The following is a 15458-nucleotide window of genomic DNA, read 5'->3' on the forward strand; positions in this document are numbered from 1 at the left end:
CGTATGAGTGTTTTCGATATACAGATGTTTCCCACTTGCTGTTGATGTGTTTCAGGAAGGCGTCTAGTTCAGTATTCCCATGGTTCCATATTATGAAGGTTTCGTCAACATATCTCATTTCAAGTTTATTTTGCTTAATATAATTGTTATTTTCAGCTATTCATTTTTAATTATCCTTTTTTAGTTGTTTCAGGTATTTTAAATCATTTTTTATAGTAGACAATGGAAGTCCGAACTAGTGAATTTCATCACGAAACATTGTCAATCACCATACCAAGATATATCAGAACTATTCCGAGGATTGGTAGAAGTCTATTATATCTGTAAGGTACTTCTTCGAAGGGGGCGAAATAGAAATTGATGAATAAATGAATATGTTTTGAGAAAAATGAAAATTCACTTCTTGTTTTGAACAGACGTCGTGCAATAGATTTCTCCTATAATTCTTTTATCTTAAATTCGATAGTACCATCAAACTTTCCTCACAGACGCCTACCTAACCCTCCAAGCGTCTCCCACCCAAGGCCGGTCCTGCTAACAACCCGCAACCATCCCTTCGCTCGTTAGCGCCCCTCATCCGTCACTCGTGGCAGTCATCAAGCCGGCCCTTGAAAATCGATGCCAGTGACGTCAGATTGCGCGCCGTGGCGACGCTCTTCTGTCCGTCTCGTCAGTTGCGAGACTACACCAGCGACCCGATGATGCTTCTTTCTCGGGAGCCGTTCTGGTTCTTTTTGGTTGCGACCTGTGTCCCCGTTTCGGCTGACATCTTCAGCAACTCGTTCCTCGTCAGGTTCAGGCGGGCCGTAGGTCGTGAAGAGGCCCACGACGTCGCCAGCCGTCATGGGTTCGTGAATATGGGTCCGGTATGTATGCATGAACAGCTGTTTGTATTGTCCAATTTTTGTGTCTTTGGCTATGTTATAATAATAATAATATGTATTTATTCACTTTCTTAATATTGTTTACAGTAAATATACATGTACATATAGAAATGAACAGTGAACAAATAAAATACATCTCACGAGGCAAAATGATCTGCCTGTGTGTAATATAAATTTAAAATACCTACATTTGAACAGAATATAATTGTATAAAACCAATCAATCTATTGGAATAAGTACTAGATATAGATGAGAATAAAAGTTTAAACTGGACATATTTGAACAGAATATGAAGAATGGATGAAGTATGGGTAAAAACATAATTTTAAACTGGACACATTTGGACATAAAATAAATAAATTGAACAGTCAATGGATATAGAGATTTTAATTATAAGAGTTCCAGACTACAAACAGATTAATACACAATATACAATATATCCATAATCGTGGAGTGAGTATTTAAATTTATATTTGTCTATGTATCTCTGCTCGTGGTATATTCTTGACAAATAATTTAATCTTTGTCATACTTATTTGAGATTTGATTCGAATCTTAAATTTTCAGGAAGAAAACTGTAGAGTTTTGGTCCTAAATACTGGTAGGATTTCTGCCCAACTGATTTTAGCATTAATGGTATGACGATACTATAATTCCGACGTGTAGCATATTTATGGTGATAAGTAGTTAATTCTTCTTTGTTTTTATGCTGTACAGCAGTAATATTTATAAAAAACAGCTATCTGGGATCAAATATTCCAGATTCTGAATAAAGAAGATCGTTAGGGTAGTCGTAACCTTTCCTTATGATACATCTGATAAATCTCTTCTGCATAACCTCAAGGGAATGTAGATGAGTTTTCGACACTCCACCCCAACCAATTACCAATTTTTTAACTGTGTGGTTTACGAGCTGGTATGATTTTACTTACCGCACCATTGAATTGAAAAGCTTGGGAATCGTGTTGATCTGATTTTGTTCACTTCTCAAGTGGACCAAGTATCGTTCAAATATTACTCGATAGAGGTTCAAAATGTGTTCAAAATAGGTAAACCTAGTCTCCTTATATAATATATGTATGATATTTATATATTCAGAATTCATTCTAAATATCATCAAAATACATTCAAAATAAGTACATTTGATATTCTCTCATGCTGGCAATACAAGAAGTGTTCAAAAACTGAGGTGAATTTTCAGTTATCTTAAAAAAAATAATTTTTTTTTAAAGGACAAAACACAAGTACTATAGGAAACTCTTTAAGGCGCTCTAAGAGCGGTGCCTATGCGACAGTAGCGATTCACACTGGATTTGAGTCGCTAGAGATTGAATTCATTTGGAAAAACGTTCTCAAGAAGTTTATTCCACATGAATGTAGTTCTCCAAATGAAAGAGTTATTAAAAAGTGAAGTTCGAGGTTGCTGAGTTGAATCTCAAAACGATGAGAAGCCACAGTCCGTCGCGTATTTCTGATATACAGGGTGTAACATGAGTACGTTAAAATATTCAAGTGACGTATTCCTGAGACAATTTTAAGAAAAAAAGTCTATATGAACTTGTGTCCGAAAATGCTTCGTTTCGGAGATACGGGGTGTTGGAATTAAATTTTTTTGTTCGATTTTTGAAAGTAACTCGTGCAAAAAATAAGTAATTTGCACGAAATTCGTTACCCAGGGTTTTTTGTCGTGGAAAATCATAATTTCGTATGAATTTTCATGTAAAATCTAGAGGGCGCTGCGTATGCTGTCATCATTTATTTCAAATTGCCCTAACTTTTTTGACAGTAAACTTTTGGTACTTTTCACGAAAAATCCTAATTCCCACACCTTTCACAAGTAAAAAAGGTACACTTCCTCAATAACGCTGGAGGTGATCGTTTTCGAGATATTTACAATTTTCTATATCGATGCATATTACTTAGCTCCTTAGCTAAGTTAAGTTGCTGAGAACATTACAAAAACTAAGTATGTGGTGGATCTCGTCAAAATAAACAACTTTTTCCTATAAAATGTTTTACGAACTTTATACGCAGTATAAACGCAGTATAAACGAAAACTTTATACGCAGTATTCTTCTAAACTGAGCATTATCGAACTGCTTATTCAATCCAAATTAATAAAATTTGTCATGTTTAATTATTTAATTAAAAAGTGGTACATTTCGGAGTTTGTAAAAAAAATCGGAGAAGTACTATGTTATTTATTAGGAAAATAAACATATAAAAATTGAACGGAACAACTATCACAACAACTGTTCAAAGTGACGACCCCCCAACAGTAATACAAGCATCTGCTCTCCACATCAAAGAATTCCGCACCAGTTGAAAAATGCCCGGAGTGTTTCTTATAGTTTCGCAGCAAGCTATAATGCGATCTCTCAACATTTCCTCGTTTTCAACGGGGCTAGCATGAACTAGTGATTTTAGGTGTCCCCAAAATAAAAAATCAACGGGATTGAGGTCCGGTGACCTCAATCCGGACGTTATCGCATGTGTGTTATCTTCCGCCCAGATGTGGTTGTTATGGAAGTTCATGATACCATTTCTTGAAAAATTAGCCTCATCTGTGAAGAGGATTTTCGATAAAATTTGCGGATGTTGTTAGACCTTTCTTTGAAGCCATTGAGCAAATTCGAAACATGGTTGGAATCACGTAGCGTAAGTGCCTGGACACGCTGAATATGATAAGGATATAATTGCTGTTCCTTTAAAATTCTGTAAACTGTCATGTAACTCACATTTAAAGTTTGACTAATTTTTCTTGTACTTGTCTCTGGATGTTCACTAATTTCTTCGAGAACCGCCTTCTTCAATTCTACAGTTCTAGTAGTCCGTGGTCGTCCTACTGCAGAATTTGTTTCATCAAATCTTCCAGATTCGGAAAGTCGCCGGAAGAGATTCGCAAATGTCGCTGCACAAGGAGTCACGCGTTGGGGATACCATTCCTGATAGATGCGTCTGGCCTCGCTTAAATTTCCGTCGGCCAAGCCGTATGCAAAAACCATATCAGCCATTTCAGCATTCGTTAAGTCGGGCATGGCACCAATAAATCACTTTATAAACTCCGAACTGTGAATTTGTCAAGTAATAGTTAAAAATGTGACGGCCAACTTCTATTTTTATAAACAAACTTTCATAGCCTGCTCGATTTAATTAACTTAATTTGCAAGCGGAGAGTGACAAAAATTATTGAAATCAAAGTTGGCTATAAAGTAATATGCATCGATATAGAAAATTGTAAATATCTCGAAAACGATCACCTCCAGCGTTGTTGAGGACGTGTTCCTTTTTCACTTGGGAATTAGGTTTTTTCATGAAAAGTACCAAAAGTGTACTGTCAAAAAAGTTAGGGCAATTTGAAATAAATAATGACAGCGTACGCAGTGCCCTCTAGATGTTACATGAAAATTAATATGAAGTTATGATTTCCCACGTCAAAAAAAAACCCTGGGTAACAAATTTCGTGCAATTAACTTTTGCATTCGTTTCGAGGTTAGACGCAGTACACCTCGAATTCCTAACACGTGTGATTCCTTACACCTCGTTATCCTTGAATCATTTTCTTCAAAATAAAAAAAATTACCTACGCTCAAGAATGTCGAAATGACGTTATTTTTTTACAACTTTGCTGCCCACCCCTTTCTTTACGTCACTCTCAAATTGTCAGATTACTGGAATATACACTTTCAAGCAGGTAATTAACTCACCCTACCATAATCTGACGCGCTCGAGACTTTCTGATGATCAATTTTTTTTACTAATCTGATCCTTTATTCCTCACAGGTGGTCTTATATATGGGGCTTATATTTGGTGGAGGTACTTAACCGGGTACAAGGTATCCCCCTGTATATTGATCTGCCGCCCTTCAGTAAATCCCGAAATCCCCGCTTGGGCTCTAGTATTATTACGTTTTTGAAAAATTGTTCAGTGGAAAATCTCACAATGAAGTATTCTTCGAATAAATAATGCAAAAAATGTATATTCTCTTCAGTTCAAAAGGTTTCTTTTCTGTTTCTTAAATTTCAAATGATATTTATCTCATTGGGTTTTTCTTATGATGTTTTTCAAACGAAATCAACTACTTTGTCAACAAAAAACGAACTGTAATCTGTAACAATTTCTAGGAAAGTAAAGTTTGACAATTGATGATAAACGTATAATAGTAGATAAACACGTTATCCAGATATGTGAATTCACGTATTCACAAAAATTAAAGAACAAAATATCTAGATTATCGCTATTTTTGAAACATCTTCAACGCTCACGCAGTATTTTTATTATCATTTTTCATACATACATACATTCATTCTCATATTGCTAAAAATTTGTGACTCTGGTTGTAATCACACCTACACAGAATGGAGAATAATGAAATATCCCACCAATGATTTTGGAGTTACGGTAAAAAACTCCAACAAGCAACCTTCCTCTTCAGATGCAATATATCTAACCCACATACTCCGCAACCAAACTGAGTAATCAAGCTTTATCAGCTCATCAGATCACTAGTATTGTTCCTAACAGCATCATTATATGAAATTCCTCACTTCTTGGTGAATAACATTCGGAACAACACAAACTTCTCATCTTCTTTCAGTATCTTGAGTATCGAGATAATTAGATTAGCTAAAAAAACGGCCTGAATATATATAGTTTCGATCCGTGTACTGTGTTTTGATACTCACTAGGATTTAACGTTTCGGCAGAGTCTCATTTGCCATCTTTTGGTGATGTCAGGAGTTTGGAACTAGACTGAAAAACCTATCTATATATGAATCAGTCTAGTTCCAAACTCCAGACATCACCAGAAGATAGCAATATCGAATTAGGTGAAAATTAAATATTGGAAATGTTTCTAATAAGTTCAAGTTATTTCATGGAATTTTGTAGTCACTGTAATAGCAAATTTAGATATGTATTACAATATCTGTTTAAAATCTGTACAATATAGGTCAGTATTTAAAAAACCGAAGGTGATGATGAAATCTAATGAACGAAACGTCGCATTTAAAATTGATTGATATCAGATTATACAAATATGAAATAGTATTGAAAGCTTGTCTGCCTTTTTTATATCATTTGAAATGGAGGCGGTAGAGCCAACATAAGAAAGTTGACAACTCTAGTTTTTGGCGAATATTTCAAAAACAACCACCAATATTCTTGATCTGAAACGGGATTATTCTAGTTCCTTGAATATAGGGAATGGGTAGTCGTTGCTGACTAGTTTGGAATGGCTTTGCAATGGATGGTTATACTTGGACCTATATTGAGGAGGTTTCATACGATGGTTTTGTAAAATATTGGGCATATATTGTTGGATGAACATTGGTACAATGAATTTACAAAAATTGGAAAAGGATGTACAATATTTGCTCAAAAACATTAAATTTTGAAATTATTAGAAGAGTATCTTATCCACATGTGGAAATTTCACGAATCGTCTCTATTGGTTAGGACTGACAGACAGTTGACATGACATATATCAGTGGTAATAGTCGTAAAAGCTGTTACCAACTTCAAATTGTGAAGAATTCCTTGAGAAATTCTACCCACAGGTCAAAATTTCTTACACGCACAATTACTTACACGCACAATTTTGTAGCATCCCTGATGATGGAAATAAACTTTAAAGATTACTCTTTCATTTGTTGCAAAGCTGGTAATGGAAAGACAGATGTGTGAGAAAAAAATTGATAGATTATTATTGATTGTGAAAAAAGAAAATGAAAGCTATTTATGTCAACATTCCACAGTTCTCATTCTTCATTTTCATGAAGAGGTAAAAATGCAAGATAAGTATCCTTTTTTAAATATTAATCTCTTCCCAAAATAATCATTCTCCGTTCTCCGGAATTATGTAAGTTTTGTTGTTCATAACATTTCATCAAGTAGGTTGTTCTCTATATTATTCCTCCCACACGTAATTGTTGTTCATGACACATGTTGATCATTGACGTTTCCAATATGGATGGTAAATAACAGATTAAAATGGAAATAGATTAGACGATTTGACTTGATTATATTCCAGATCCAGACTGATCCGCGCTGCTCTCTAGTGGGTGTGAATTCCAAAATAATTCCAGGAAGGATTTTGTCACGAAACATAACCTAAACGAGCATTCCGCCTTTGACAGCAAAAGCTTGAAGGCTATTTTCATAGGGTATAGGATCAGGTAAATTGAGTTTCGTAGGAGTTGACAGGAATATATTTTCTGACAAATTTAGTATTCTCTGAAAAACTAAACTTTTGTGGGAGTTGAGAGAAAAATGTCTTTCTCCTGAAAATGTTTATGAATGCATTGGTATTCGCAAAAGAAGTAACTCATGATGATACATGTGATGACAATGTGGTGTTTGTGTCTCAGTGGGGTTCGCTTGATAACCTTATTCATAAATCGAATCGAATTTTCGGTATCCTTTTTGTAACAGTCATAAAACGAATACCAAAGTACCGATTTATATTCTAAGATATATTCTGAGATTTATATTCTAAGATGGACACCAATATGTCTTGGCTGCTTCTCAAAAGATTGAAACATTGTTCCGAACCAAAAACTGTTCACATCTCAGCAACTTTGGATGTTTTATAGAGCTCAGATCAGACCTTCTTTGGAGTATTATTCTCATGTATGGAGCTCCGCCCCCAAACATATCCTGAAGTTGCTGGATTCCATTCAGAAAAGAGGCATCCGCCTGATTGGAGATGCGTCACAAGTCAATCAAAACAATGACATAGATTGATAGATAGATCTTCATTGTCTAAAATGTAATACATTTTGTCGGCAAAGGGTGTCATGTTTATAAACACATGAAATGTTAAAAATATATGAAGTGTGTTTTTTTTAAAGATTATATAGTATTTACAAAAATACAGTGAAGATTAAAAATAATAGACCAAAAAGAACAATAAAAAATACCAAAGATAAGAAAAAATGTATAAATATGTTATCAATAAAACAACACAATATTGAAATTACTCGACATAAATGGTAATATACACCGTGGTAAACCGAAAGACTAGAATTTGTATGCAAAATACTCTCCCAAACTGTAGAAACACTTTCCCAAAACAAGGTTATTTACTGATTTTCAAAATTTTTTAAGTTCATTAATTGATGAATATTACTGGAGATTTTTCCCAACACCAAATCGTTATTTTTACACCTCGACACGTGTTTCGATCACCAAGTGATCATCTTCAAGAAGAAGAGAAAACTAGAAACTTCTCAAAACTAAAGCTATTTATGCTATTCAGGTACATCATACAGGTAGGTAATCAGTAATACCACCCATACAAGTGTACCACCCTAAATTAATTTTACAATTGGCCTTTCTATTATTTTACAATATGTCCTTATGTATGTTTAAATATTACAGCTATATATAGAACAATTTTCAGCTATATAAAGTTAGTTTCACAATATTGCCTATCTAAATATATTTACAATGTGTCTTTTTGTAGTAATCAGTAAACCCAACAATATTATTTCAACAAGCTATATAGAATGCTATTTGGTATTGGTCCGTTATCGTTATTCATAATATTATTATGTTTACTTATTTCTACACTCTCATAGGCATCTGGTTGCCTGTCGTTATTAACTTGTCTAACTAATCTTAAAGAACAGAAGTCTATGGAATGGTTTTGTTGCAAAATATGATGGGCGACTGCTGATTTTTCAGGTCTTCCATATTTTAAGTGTGCTATGTGTTTCTTATATCTCACTTTAATAGATCTTTTTGTCTGTCCATAATATTTTGCATCGCAATCCTTACATTCAATTTCGTAAATTCCAGAGTTTTCCGAATTCTCGACTTTGTCTTTTGGACTTCCCAAAAGGCTCTGCAGTGTATGACTTGTTTTAAAAACCACCTTCATACCTAGTTCCTTGAAAATCTTTCCAAAGTTCTTCGTATATTGGTGGTATGGAACTAAGATGTATTTATCTTGGTTTTTGTCTTTTCTGAAAGTCGAGATTTCGTCCATTCTTAACCTAAACTTCTTTTTCCTAAGTATGTCATCTACAATACCCTTCGGGAAACCGTTAGTGGCTGCTATTTCCTGTATTGTGCGTTTTTCTTTTGCGAACCTATCATGTGTTAGAGGGAAAGACAAAAGACACGATGCACCAAAAAATTCAACCCAGCACGTTTGTGCTGTCCACAGTGATGTGATTTGTCAGGAATATACCTGTACGTGCTTGTTTCTTTTCTAAATATATCGTATTCTAACCCTCCATCTTTGCTCCTCATTACCAAAACGTCAAGAAATGGTAGTTGTCCCTTATTTTCTAATTCATACGTGAATTTTATTGATGGACATCTATTATTTAAAAAGGAAACAAAGTCCTCGATATTCAATTTTTTGGTATCGAATACCTCGAAAATATCATCCACATACCTAAGCCAAATCCTAGGAAAGTACTTTGACTTTTCTTTAGTTTCCATTTCGAATCTGCTCATGAACAGGTCTGCCAGGTAGGGGGACAAGGGATTTCCCATGGCCGTTCCTTCCTGTTGTTCATAAAAGCAACCTTCTACCTGGAAACGATTTTGTTTCATACACAAATTGGTAAGATAAACGAATTCATCGATTTTGTTGTTATTGAAATTATTTTTCTCTAGTAATTCCCTGAGGTATTGCAAGGTCTGTGGAATTGGGACGCTAGGAAATAAGGAACTAACATCAAAAGAAACCAAAATCTCATCTTCTTGCAGAACCATGTTTTTTGTATGTTATATGATGTACCTGAATAGCATAAATAGATTTAGTTTTGAGAAGTTTCTAGTTTTATCTTCCTCTTGAAGATGGTCACTTGGTGATCGAAACACGTGTCGAGGTGTAAAAATAACGATTTGGTGTTGGGAAAAAACTCCAGTAATATTCATTACTACACCAAAGGTTCCAAACAGTACATCATAAGTTCATTAATTGATGTAATATGTTTTGGTGGATGATTATATATTTGTCTACTTCTATAGATTTCAGACTGCCGGGTCAAAGATGTAGTGGGCCGTGGAAGTTTTTTATCGCTACGCGTAGACCTTTCTGTATGGCTCTCAAACTGTTCTTTATGTTTGTGAAGTAAGCAGACACTCTCTAAAATGAATATTTCAAATATAGTTGACATTTTATTTATGCAGAAAAGTGGCCTACTCGAGTCACGCATCTTGATTTGAATATTATTCCCAAAGCTCCTTTCTGGATAACGAATATACTCTGCATCAAAATCTGGCTGCATGAGCCCCAGAAAGGAATTACCATACCGGAAATGACTCCCCATAAGTGAATAGTAGGCATTTATTGCTGCTGAAAATCAGAGTTCACGAGATATGACATTTATGGCAAAGCAATCAGAAAATAATTTCTTTTTTAAAGCAGTTATTTGCGCATCAAATTTTGAATTACTGTCAATGAATGTACCAAGAATTTAGTTACAGGTTTACTTTCAATCATGTGTTCACCTAATATTACTTGTTCTAAGTCCCACTTGAATGTTATCAGATTTGTTTTAGAAAAATTCAGCGATAGCATATTCGATTCACACCATTTTTTTATTTTTTCTAAATCTGAGTGGATAGACCGAGTCAAAGTATCAGGATCTTTATTACGCCAAAGTATCATAGTGTCATCCGCAAACAAGGTAAATGCTCCAGATATATCAAGTTTTGTCATATTGTTGCCATATCGCAAGAATAAAATTGGGCTTAGGACTGACCCCTGAGGAACTCGGCGCACAATTTTTCCACTATTAGAAGTGTTGTTGCTCAATGTTATATTTTGACTTCTACCAGTAATATAAGATCTGAACCACTCTAAGACTGTTCTCCGGTTTCCATTATGAAAGAGTTTTTGCAGCAGGATTTCATGTTCCTCGCAATCAAAGGCCTTAGAAAGGTTCAGAAATACTGCCGCCGCCACTTCCCTATCATTTTGGGTCGTGTGTTACACCACTAGTGTAGAAACTTGTCAATTCGATATTGATTGACTTTCATGACCGAATGAAATTATTGATGTATCATCTATCCTCATAGTGATATCTCAAGTATCTGTTTTCATCGTTGAATACATATTAGTTTTGTTTTACTTCCCCTTCTTGTCATTTGAGCTGTCGCCATGAGACATGTATGAGTACATGCATCAACTTTTACACAAAATCGATCGATGAACCACATCCAACCTGGTTTATCAAAGATTACATTTTCTATTACGAAACAGAACTATATAACACTGCTTTAGTTATCTCGATGATCATTTTGTCTCGCCTGATACTCCCATCGAACAAAATCGATATTTCTATTCCATCTGCAAAGTACGAGAGATAACATTGACTGACGAGTGTTGTTATTGAAAATGCCATTCTTTCTGAAGTACTTACCTTTCAATCGGAGTTTGATTACGTTGGGCAAGAGAGAGGAGAGTCAACAAATATCGGTAATGATCAAATAGACTGTTGCAGAAGATTAAAATACTTGGAACTTTATAGAGTTTATTGAAAGCTTTGAAAGACAATAAGATCAACATTTTCATGAAACAATGTAGGAACTTCAAAGCTTGTTTATTAGAAAAAAATTCTTGAGACAGCTAAATATATAGTTTCCCACCCCTCTTAATATTTGAACGGGGCAAGATATCAAAGTCGGACAAGAATTGTAGGAAAAGGAATCATTTTCAGTACTTTTTGATAAAAAAGCCATTGGTTATTTATGTATGATTTGGAGTCTGAGAAAAATGATAATTCGTAACTTTACCACCAGAAGATATACCCAGACATGTGGATTGTGCGGTGCATTGTTATGGCCTTCTAGTTCACCGGATTTGAGTCCTCTCGATTTTTTTTGGTCATATTGAACCTTATAGACAGACTTACTGAGACTTGTGCTAGCGTTATCTCAGTAGTTGGATGAGAATTGTAAATTGTAGGAAAAGAAAGCATTTTCAGTACTTTTTGATGAAAAAGCCAATGGTGACACATCACTCGCTGGAGAGAAGGCGCTATAATTTTTTTTTCAAATAGAAAGTCTTGTGTACCCTCGCTCAAAAAGTATTTCGATCCTCTGTAACCGGTTGCGGTGTTATTTGTGTATGATTTGGAGTCTAGAAAAAATGATAATTTGTAACTTTGCCACCAGAAGACATACCCAGACATATGGATTGGTAGGTGTGGTCCATTGTGATGGCCTTTTCGTTCACCGGATTTAACTCCTCTGGCACTGAATAACTGGGTTGCAAATTTAACTTTCATTTTCTCGAAGTTAGTGGGAAAGACATGAGAATCTGTTAATTTTGGAACCCCACGAATCGGATACTTTTCTCTTCAGTATAAAATTTAATTATGTAATCCCATGTAATAGTTTTATCTCATGATATAAAATGATTTATCATTAGCATATTTCTCAAAGCTTTAATAAGATGAGGTATATCAAACTTAAAAAAATTGTTAGTCATTTACATAAAAAATGGATTATCGGGAGAAATATCCAAGATATTTTTTGATTGAATGTTATAAGATCCTATATCTGAGATAAGAACAATAACATTAGGACCAATGTCTTTTAATTTTGTAATTGCCTCAAAAATGACTTCTTTTAAAGTTTTACCAGGACAGGTAGTATTATAAAAATAATAAGCTAATGGTTGCTTCCAATTTGAAAATATACCTCTTACCATCAAAGGGGTTGAGACTTTTGCCGGCTTCATTTTTTTTGTCACCAGTATCTTCGAAACCAATGATATAATCGGAATAACTGCAAAATAACTTGGAATCTTTTGGAAATCAATAAAATTTCTCACTACAATTTTAGGCCTTGTTTTTGCAATCACTGAAGCAGCAAACATTGCCCGACTTCTTCAATAATGTCTTTTTTACATCTCCCATTTTCTAATCACTCAATAATAAAACAAACAACAATAACCAACTACAAAAAATGATAATAACAACAGTAATGAACTAAACACAATATCAATTTAGACGGTTTGTTATAACTAATCCGATGTCCGTGGTACCGTCAAATCCTTTAATACTACAGCACTGAACGCGTTGGATGAGAATCTCATCCTAAGAACGGTTGAAGGTCCCCGGGCGGATCACCAGGTAAGAGAGCCTACTGCGGTATAAACTCCCATGTATTTTATTATGGAGCTGAATTTTTTGCAATTTTCATGACATCCAATCGAAACCTTGTGGAACACCCAAACCGACGTAGGTGTGTTTCGAAGAGTGGAAGAGAGAAACGTGTGACGTAATCGATGCAGAGAAGGATGGAATGAGTATCGAAGAGATTCAAAGGGTGTGGCCGCCCTTGAGACTCCGCCTCACCCGTCAGGCCTTCTCAGGGCTTCATCCCTGAGCCCCCTTGTCGCGCACCAGTTACGTGGTCCTTGTGGTCATCAGCAGCTGAGAGGAATTGAATTAAAAAGAGTAATCGGTATGAGAATTGAACCAGGTCAACGGCGTGGTAGACGTTGTCCTCAGCCTCGACACCACCATCAGAAATGAGTTCGAAAATAGACTATTTTAGTGTTGAAGGGTTTAAGAAGAATATTTTAAACATCTGCCCAAATGATTTTTCATGCGAAAATTTCTGTCAGAAATAAAAAAGAAATGAAAAGTAAGAAGACAATCCAGACACGAGATATGCTGTTTTGCATATATACAGTGGTGTATATGGAGTTAGCGCCATTTTCAAGCCCACAAGAACGATGGAGTGAAGTGAAAGATCCCAGGAATCCATTAGGTACCCCAGGAGTATACCGAATACCATATTGTTGTGGTTCGTTCTGCATCGGAACCACGAAAAGAAGCGTTAGAACCCGTTTGATTGAGCATAAAAGAAGATGCCGCTATAGCCGAACAGATAAATTAACAGTTGCAGAACACGTAGTTCTTGATGAAACCAGAGGTTTCTATCCGGGGCTAGGTAGATAACTTTGACCGTTGCCGCATCGCCTTTGATAGTGTATACCGCAGTAGCAGACGAAACGTCACGTAAACAAATCTGCAGATCATGGCTAATAAACCCTAGTTCCTTGAAAATCTTCCCAAAGTTCTTCGTATATTGGTGGTATGGAACTGAGATGTATTTATCTTGGTTTTTGTCCTTTCTGAAAGTCGAGATTTCGTTCATTCTTAACCTAAACTTCTTTTTCCTAATTATGTCATCTACAATACCCCTCGGGAAACCGTTAGTGGCTGCTATTTCCTGTATTGTGCTTTTTTCTTTTGTGAACCTATCAAGTGTTGGAGGGAAAGTTAAAAGACGATGCACCAAAAAATTCAACCCAGCACGTTTGTGCTGTCCACAGTGATGGGAACTGTCAGAAATATACCTGTACGTGCTTGTTTCTTTTCTAAATATATCGTATTCTAACCCTCCATCTTTGCTCCTCATTACCAAAACGTCAAGAAATGGTAGTTGTCCCTTATTTTCTAATTCATACGTGAATTTTATTGATGGACATCTATTATTTAAAAAGGAAACAAAGTCCTCGATATTCAATTTTTTGGTATCGAATACCGCGAAAATAGCATCCACATACCTTAGCCAAATCCTTCGAAAGTACTTTGACTTTTCTTTAGTTTCCATTTCGAATCTGCTCATGAACAGGTCTGCCAGGTAGGGCAGATAAATTGGCAGTTGCAGAATACGCAGTTCTTGATAAAACCAGAGGTTTCTATTCGAGGCTAGGTAGATAACTTCGACCGTTGCCGCATCGCCTTTGATAGTGTATACCGCAGTAGCAGACGAAACGTCACGTAAACAAATCTGCAGACCACGGCTAATAAGCCCAGAAACATCAGATAAATTGTTAAATACCGGCCGTGAAAGCTTACACACCATTATTTGAGTATTCCAAAAGGATTGAAGAAATTCATAAACAACAGTAGATTTTCTTCACACTATGGGGTGTCAGAATCACTGGCAGCAAATAGGCTGGAAGTATGCGAAATTTTCTAGTGATGGACCAGCTCACGCTGCAGTGTTTTTCTAATAAACAGACGAGTCTACCTGCCCTTAAAAAACTCGCCTGAAGATGATGACATAAAGTGTAACACATACTGAGGTTTAGTAAACAGTTTTGCCGAAATTTTTTGCTGAATATGTTTGTCATTGATTTTCACCACACATTATGATGGTATGAGGTATATAAACTATGTATTCTTATTTCATTACTGCGCTATGGGAATTGAAACCACTTTGAATTCATATCGTGTTTCAAGAACACGCAAATCTAATTTAAAAATTACCCTAACGTTTCCATATCATGTCTCACAACCTGTGTTGAAGTGTATTGACCTGTTGCATTAATATTCGGTTGAGTACATTACCAGTATGGAAAATTAGAGCAACATCCATCCGACTGTGAGACCTCGGTTTTTTGTAGGCCAACTCTGAAATGCTATAAATTTTACGTAGTACTAACTAAGATGGGACAAAAATTAAATTTGATGTTTTTGCATAGTAACGTATTTGATTGGAGAGAAGAAATGTATAGGTATATTGGTTTTGGATTCGTATCTATGATACAAATGACTAGTTTCAGTAATTTCCTGATGATGTTACCCTGG

The 15458-nt window shown here is 35.4% G+C and overlaps 1 protein-coding gene across 1 annotated transcript in view; it reads left to right on the forward strand.

The window, feature by feature from the left end:
- Nucleotides 1-675: 675 nt before the first annotated feature.
- amon (prohormone processing protease amontillado) overlaps nt 676-15458 on the forward strand; it is a 102832-nt gene continuing 88049 nt past the window's right edge. The window contains exon 1 of the mRNA XM_074181354.1: nt 676-866. Coding sequence (XP_074037455.1) covers nt 699-866 — 168 coding nt within the window. The 5' untranslated portion in view covers nt 676-698. The remainder of the gene's footprint in view (nt 867-15458) is intronic.

This window comes from Leptinotarsa decemlineata, unplaced genomic scaffold (assembly GCF_025532065.1).
Source record: "Leptinotarsa decemlineata unplaced genomic scaffold, Ldec_3_MD MMD2_tig00026307_RagTag_RagTag, whole genome shotgun sequence".
Taxonomy (NCBI): domain Eukaryota; kingdom Metazoa; phylum Arthropoda; class Insecta; order Coleoptera; family Chrysomelidae; genus Leptinotarsa; species Leptinotarsa decemlineata.